Here is a 6,571-nt window from a genome sequence, read left to right on the forward strand (position 1 = left end):
GTCGCGCGGTCCTGCCTCCCTTGCAGCGAGGATCACGGCTAGCTCCTCCCAGCTGGCCGTGTGCAGGGTGAGGATCATGGCCAGCTTCACCTGGCTGGCCTTGAACAGAGTGTCACAATGACCATCTTCAATTTGTGGTATGTATAATTCTTGTTCTCAAGCAATGCAATAATGAGAGCGAACTCCTGTGATGCCTAGATTTGTTAGAAGATGTGGAGCATGATTTTTTTGGACAACTCTTGATGCGGCCACCACCTAAATTGTTCCCAGCGACTTTACCTGAAACTTATTTGCCCCTATTGCAGCATCATTGCCTATAAGGTTGATCACAAATTTGGCGCCCGGTTATGTTGCTGATGCAAATATTGCATTTGACCAAACAGTATACGTTAAGCACTAAAAGTTCTGGTGGCGCTTTTTTTTTCTTCTTCTTCTTGTTGCACCTTTTGTTTGTCTATGATAGTGTGCAAATGAGGCCGGCATGCATTTTGGCTTATGAAATAGAGGCAGTCCTCCTCAATAGCCTGACCTCTCACCAATCTTGATGAAAGCAATATTTAAACAGTTTGCAGGTATGTCCACCAGGGGGCTAAATCAGAGGCTCCTCCAACTGTTATTGTTGTTTTTGGGAGAAAGCAGGGCTAAGCCTACCGTGGCCATTATGTTTATTAATATAAACCACATCACAGATACAGTACAAGATAAGTCTCAGTTTCAAAAAAGGCTCACTTTTCATCAATAAAAATGCGTACTTATTCTCACTCACTCTCTGCTGTAAATCATCAGTCTATATATATTTACAAGCACTGCAGTTCATCATAAATAAAAACAATCCAATTTTCGCTTTTTAAGAAGCAATCCATTTGCTACCAAAAAAAAAAAAACAGAAGCATTACATTTGCTACCACTGGCTAAGTACAAAAAGCCATCTGTTTGCACAAAAATATATTCCAGGCATATGTTACGAGAGAATCGGTGTAACGTGGAGAGTTGGTGCGGCAGTACCATACGAAAGATCGTTGAATACTGTAGACTTCTGTGTCAGCAATGGACGGAGACCCTGAAACATTTTCCAGTAAATACTTTTTCAAAAAAATAAGTATCTGGAACTTTCTTTTCTAAGCATGGTCCATCAAACTTACTTAGCAACTGATTGATTTATGCAAGCAGTTGAAGCAAATAATTGTTTGGATGGTGGGTTCAATAAAGATGACACTTCAAAGTATTTTCTGAAGCCTCCTGCCAATTTGCTTGTACTAGAAGGAGATTGTTTAGATACCGGTTGTGATGCCAGCGAATTAGAATCATGTCTGGTAATAATATGTTAACCATGTGAATTTTGCCATTACTTGAACAATTTTGTCTTATTTTCTGATGCTGTTGTTTAATCAGGTTTTCCCATAGTTAGCAACCTGTGATTTTTATGGAGATTTTCTTCTGCTCGACCCCTGTGATGTGGGAGCTGTCTATGATTCTTTAAAAACAAATGCTGCTGGTGAAGAAAACATTGCACCCCATAGAGGCAGCTCGGTCAGACCTAAATCTTGCCACAGTATTCTAACTTCTCCATCGGGAGGTTCTCGAGCAACTGCATATAGATCAAGTATTGGGAAGAACCAAGGCATCAATCTAAATCAAAATACAGAGAGCAACCATGCATTTGAAGTTAACAATGATAATCATTGGACTGGACTGCATGTAGACCCTGATCATTCTGATGGCAATATGTGCCGTGTAGTCGTAGAGGAACCAAATTTAGGATGTTCAAATGTTATGGATGATTCTGATGATGATAATAATGATCCATGGAAGCCTCTAAATCCTCATGAGCCTGGGAACTTGAAAATAAAACCATTCAGAAAATGTATGTTAGTTTCTTTTTTTTCCCACCAAGATATCTTTCTTTTTTATTTTTCTGTTATATAATGATATTCTTTTTCTCCTGTCTTGAATAGTTAAGGGTCTTAGAAGGCAGGCGATTCGTAATGTCAAGAGAAATACTTTAACTTCTCAGTTTCCTATTGCATACTTGGATGGTGTTATCAGCCAAGAGTTTGCAGAAGCATTTGAAGTAAAATCTCGTTTGCAGGAAAGGCTACCTGCACCTCAGTCCCCACCCCTATTTGAAAAGGTTTTTGCAGGAAGTTTCTTAAAATTTTCATTTAACTGATCTTTTCCTATCTTCACTCTTGCTTAAGTTATGATCGAGTTTCATATTGCAGCTAAGAAGATCACTTACTTTTGAAGAACAAGAAACATATAACAGCATTGGTGGTTTTGAGGATGAAAATGATGATTATGGAGGAGAAAATCACCCTATCGATTTTGATCACGCAGAACATGATCTGCTAAATAGTATGTGCAATATGGACATTGAAGTACAATTTCGCCATGGGAAGGTTTGCATATATCAGCTCTGCTTTCTGCTTTATGCTTTATCAATTATTAAGCTTATGCTTTATATGATTATGCAGCAAAATGATGATGCCGTGACATTTGATTGTGTTGAAGGTCTATCACAGGATGATCTAGATTCTCATGCAACCCTTGAAGGTTTGTGGCACTCACATCTGGTAAGAGACAAAAATATCTATCTAGTTATCTATCTTTCTATCTGCCTGTGCCTGCTGTATTGTGGACATGAGTTGCATTATAATTTCCAATATGCTATCCAATCTTCATTTCTTGAGCTTAATTGATTCTAAAGGTGCATAGCAGCAAATATGTGATAGCAAGTGCTATTCTCATTCTAATAACCATTTGCAAAATACATTTCTTGATTGCATTTGTTGATGAATGAGATGATTTGATGCTAGGTTCGCCGAACCGGTACCAGGACTCATATTGATCGGTGATTGGCATGGTACAATACGCGTTCATATTGTGTTGTTATGGGATGTACCGACAAAGGAGAGCTAGAGAGAGAGGGAGAGAGGGAGAAGGAGAGAGAGGAAAATAGAGAAAAGAGGGAGGGAGAGGGAGGAAGGGAGGGAGACAGAGAGGGAGAGGGAGGAAGGGAGGGAGAGAGAGAGGGAGGTGAAGAGAGAGGCTGATGAGGCCTCCCCTGTTTTGAAACAAAACAAGGCCCTTTTTAATTTGCCAGTTTTGAAATAAAATCGACAACTAGTTTGTCGGCTCCAACCAATTTCCGACTTCATTTCAAAACTAGCAAATCAACAAAGGGCTCCTTTTTTTCATTTTGAAATAGGTGAGCCCTCGTTGGCCTTTCTCTCTTGCGGGCTTCCCTCTCTCTCTCAACCTCTCTCTACCCCCCCTCTTTCTATCTCTTTTCCTCTCTCTTCTTCTCCCACTCCTTCCGATTTAAACCGAGGTAATGAACCATGCCAGCAATTGGCCGGTCCGGTTTGGTATGCCACGAACTAGCCGGTTTGGCATGGTTCAACAAACTATGATTTGTCCTCTATTGGTCCAATCTGAGCTAGTTTAATAAGACTTCCCCCTACTTAGTCTTTTTGGAATATATTGATTATTCCAACCAGGCTGACCTTATTCCCATATGGCAATATGAATAGTGGATTAAAGGGTTGACATATAGCTGGTAGATCATCTGTCTAATATCCAAAAATCAGAAAACAAATGTTCCCTTATTCATTTGGAAGGAAAGTATGTGGTATTGAAAATTTTCTTGCTAATTAACTCCATCATTGATTTCTGGTTCAATCGGTCCAAAGATTTTTAGGTCCCTAATGCTCAGCATAGAGGCAAATAAACTTGCATGCCTCATTTGTTTCATTCCATAAATCAACTAATTGGTATCAATTTGTTCATGCATTGTACTCTTTTACCCCAAAATCTTTTCTTGATGCCTTTTTATTGGAAGGGTAGAAGACAATGATGCAAGAAGAGTTATTAACCCTCCATTTCAATGAAACAAGAAAAGCAAGCTGTTGGTTTGGATATGCATTGCTGGATTTATCTTGGAATTTTGTGAGAAGTCTGAAAACTCGTCTAGAAGCAGAAGATTCTATATGAATACATGGCGTGAAATATCTTTACTACTTTTTTTTGCTGAAGAGGCTCAACTTTGTTTGAGTTATCATCCTTCTATGGGCTCCATTTTGGATGTGAACAATGCCTTTTTTATGGATGATTTATGTAGGATCTCTGTGCGGGAAACCTCGTGAGAAAACTTGAATAGATAGAATATCAACTAGAGGTTATTGTGCCTTCAAAGGGAGGACCTAATGACCTGAAAGTTTGAGTAACGAGCAATTGTTCATGCAACTTCTGAAGTTACATTGTTGATGGCTCATATGAAAGAAATGAAGCTTTGAATTAATGGTCCTTGGTCTCCTCAAAAAGAATTAGTGGTCTTTGGAAGGTATATTGGGATGATAACCCGCAATTCGTATAGTTAACGAATCTTCCAAGCTTATATTTGCTAAAACATAGTTGATCGACGTGCCCACATAAGAAATCAGAATGAAGGGAACCAGTTGAAAGCTATTCAAAGCTTGGAGGGACTATTAATCTTTATTTGTTATTAGTTGGTTTTACCATAATTTATGTAGATTGCACTTCAACCACTACACTTTGGACCTCATCCAATCAGGCCAATCATGGTATAATGGGTAACTGAAGGACACCTTTCAAGGCAATAAAGGAGTGCATAGCCTCATAAGTCAGATCATCGTCCATGGTTTTCTTCCCTCTCCTTTCTCTCTTCTCTATTGTGCATTTTTTGCATGTTGCTCCATCTGGCAGCATTTCATTTATCCATGTCCTTTTAACCTTTTATGCGTCTTCTCTTTTCTTCGAGAGACCGTTGCATATCTAATTTTTATAGGGTAACTGGTGCATGAATGAACTTGGTGTTAAGCTTTAATAATAGGTTAAATTCGAACCATGATGTCACTGCATGACTGCAACGGTAAAAGGGTCTCTCTGCCAATTTTCCCGATATAAAGTTATGGTGCTTTATGGGAATGGCCATGGATGGAGCTACATCAGTCCATTGCTTATTGCAGATTAGCTAAACTCTGGCCTCTAGATCCCAGTTCTTAGGTTTGAGGATGACATGGATTGCCTTGTATTATGTTGCCTTTCAGCAGGGTTTATCAACTATTAAGGAGCTCTTGAATTTTCCCTGGCCAGGAACTGGTTAGGCAGATGATGATCTGTGCATCAATGAAGGATTGTTAAGGAAACTTCTACTTGTGGCAGTGCCTTCAGTGTTTATAGTGTGAATGTATTAGGTGAATTCATATTGCTTTTAATGATCGTTCAATTTGTTAGGCAATGAGTTGGTTTTCATGAGGATCTGGTCAGATGTTAAGGTTTCCGGGATGGTTCCCAAGAGTATCAGACCAGATGTCACTTCTACTTCACTTGGCTCCCTCAAGTCCTGTTTTATATTGCATCTTGTGGGCACTATATTGTTTGTTTAAAATTTCTTATATTACCTATCCACATTTTTCATGCTGGTTTTGTAATCTATCCTGTCTTCATTCAGGATGCCCTTCTTGCTAGCATAGCTGAAACAGAGAAGCAAACAGAGTTGGCCATACGAGTTTCAACATGGAAAGAACGGATTGAACACACCTTGGAAAGGCAGGTGGGTAGCTGGATATTGCTTCCATTCTCTTCCAATCCTGATCTATATTAGCCAAAGAATTCTTCGGGTTATGTGAGATGTGAGATTTCCTTCTTTTTTTTCATTGATTGGGAATTTTTTTGACAGGATACACACCCTCCTTTTGACATTCACTTATATGGCGAGAGAATCTTGGACAAGCTTTCCTTCGGAGTGGACAGTGGAGGAAGCATGTCCTTTACTGATGTTGTGATGGGCCAACCCAAGCATGATGTTGCAAGGACATTTTCTGCACTTCTGCAGCTGGTATTTACTTTTTTCTGCTTGCAAGCATATATGCATACTTGTTCTTGTGATCAAAAATTGAGAAACTTTATGTATTTACCACAAACTTTTGATTTCAGGTGAACAATGGGAATGCTGATCTACAAAGAGCTCCAGCAAGTGATGAGTTTGTGTGTCACGCTGCTGCAAATCCCTTCCATGTGAAGCTCCTTCGCCATGCCAGAAGAGAAGAAAAAGGGAACTGTTCGACAAAGAAAAGAGTTAATTTCCCTTTGGGGAAAGGGTGCATAAAAGCAAATTCTTCCACCTGAGAAGCCACCTCACCATTAAAATCATTGCATCAGAATGGCAGGTTCTCTCCTAAGCTTGGGAAAGGCAGTGTTATCAGGTGTACTCCTGAGGGGAAGAGAAGACCAAGGTCTACTCGGTTTATAGAGCCATTTGATTTGCTGTCTGCTGGTTGACATAAAACAACTTTTTTTTTTTTTTAAAATTTGAGGATGACGTAAAATGCTGTTGAGTGGTCTGGAGATCATATATCAGTACCATACTCATGTAACTCGGCATATCAGTTCCCTCTAACAAGTAGGTTGTCACGCACCGAACCCAGCACCCGGGTCCGGTACGCGACCGGCCGCATGAGCCCTAGAGCAGTGCCCTAAAGATCATGCAAGGCCTATGATTAACAAAAATTCCAATAAATCCACAACTAATTTAGAAATTCAAATAGAC

At 39.6% G+C, this 6,571-nt stretch overlaps 2 protein-coding genes across 2 annotated transcripts; both read left to right on the top strand.

Annotated features, from left to right (window-relative positions):
• Nucleotides 1-1,047: 1,047 nt before the first annotated feature.
• On the top strand, nt 1,048-2,800 carry LOC113461416 (condensin-2 complex subunit H2-like). Its single transcript, XM_089925642.1, has 7 exons — nt 1,048-1,075; nt 1,171-1,313; nt 1,405-1,864; nt 1,956-2,131; nt 2,223-2,399; nt 2,475-2,573; nt 2,708-2,800. The coding sequence occupies exons 1-7, from the start codon at nt 1,048-1,050 to the stop codon at nt 2,798-2,800; spliced, it is 1,176 nt and encodes a 391-aa protein (XP_089781768.1).
• Nucleotides 2,801-4,081: 1,281 nt separating this feature from the next.
• LOC149752861 (condensin-2 complex subunit H2-like) lies at nt 4,082-6,174 on the top strand. The gene is made up of 4 exons (XM_089925395.1): nt 4,082-5,384; nt 5,474-5,575; nt 5,702-5,860; nt 5,959-6,174. The coding sequence occupies exons 1-4, from the start codon at nt 5,274-5,276 to the stop codon at nt 6,148-6,150; spliced, it is 564 nt and encodes a 187-aa protein (XP_089781521.1). The 5' UTR covers nt 4,082-5,273; the 3' UTR covers nt 6,151-6,174.
• Nucleotides 6,175-6,571: the final 397 nt, after the last annotated feature.

The sequence above is a fragment of the Phoenix dactylifera genome, chromosome 9 (genome assembly GCF_051530095.1).
Source record: "Phoenix dactylifera cultivar Ajwa chromosome 9, Ajwa_hap1_PhDact_Kaust_v1.1, whole genome shotgun sequence".
NCBI lineage: Eukaryota > Viridiplantae > Streptophyta > Magnoliopsida > Arecales > Arecaceae > Phoenix > Phoenix dactylifera.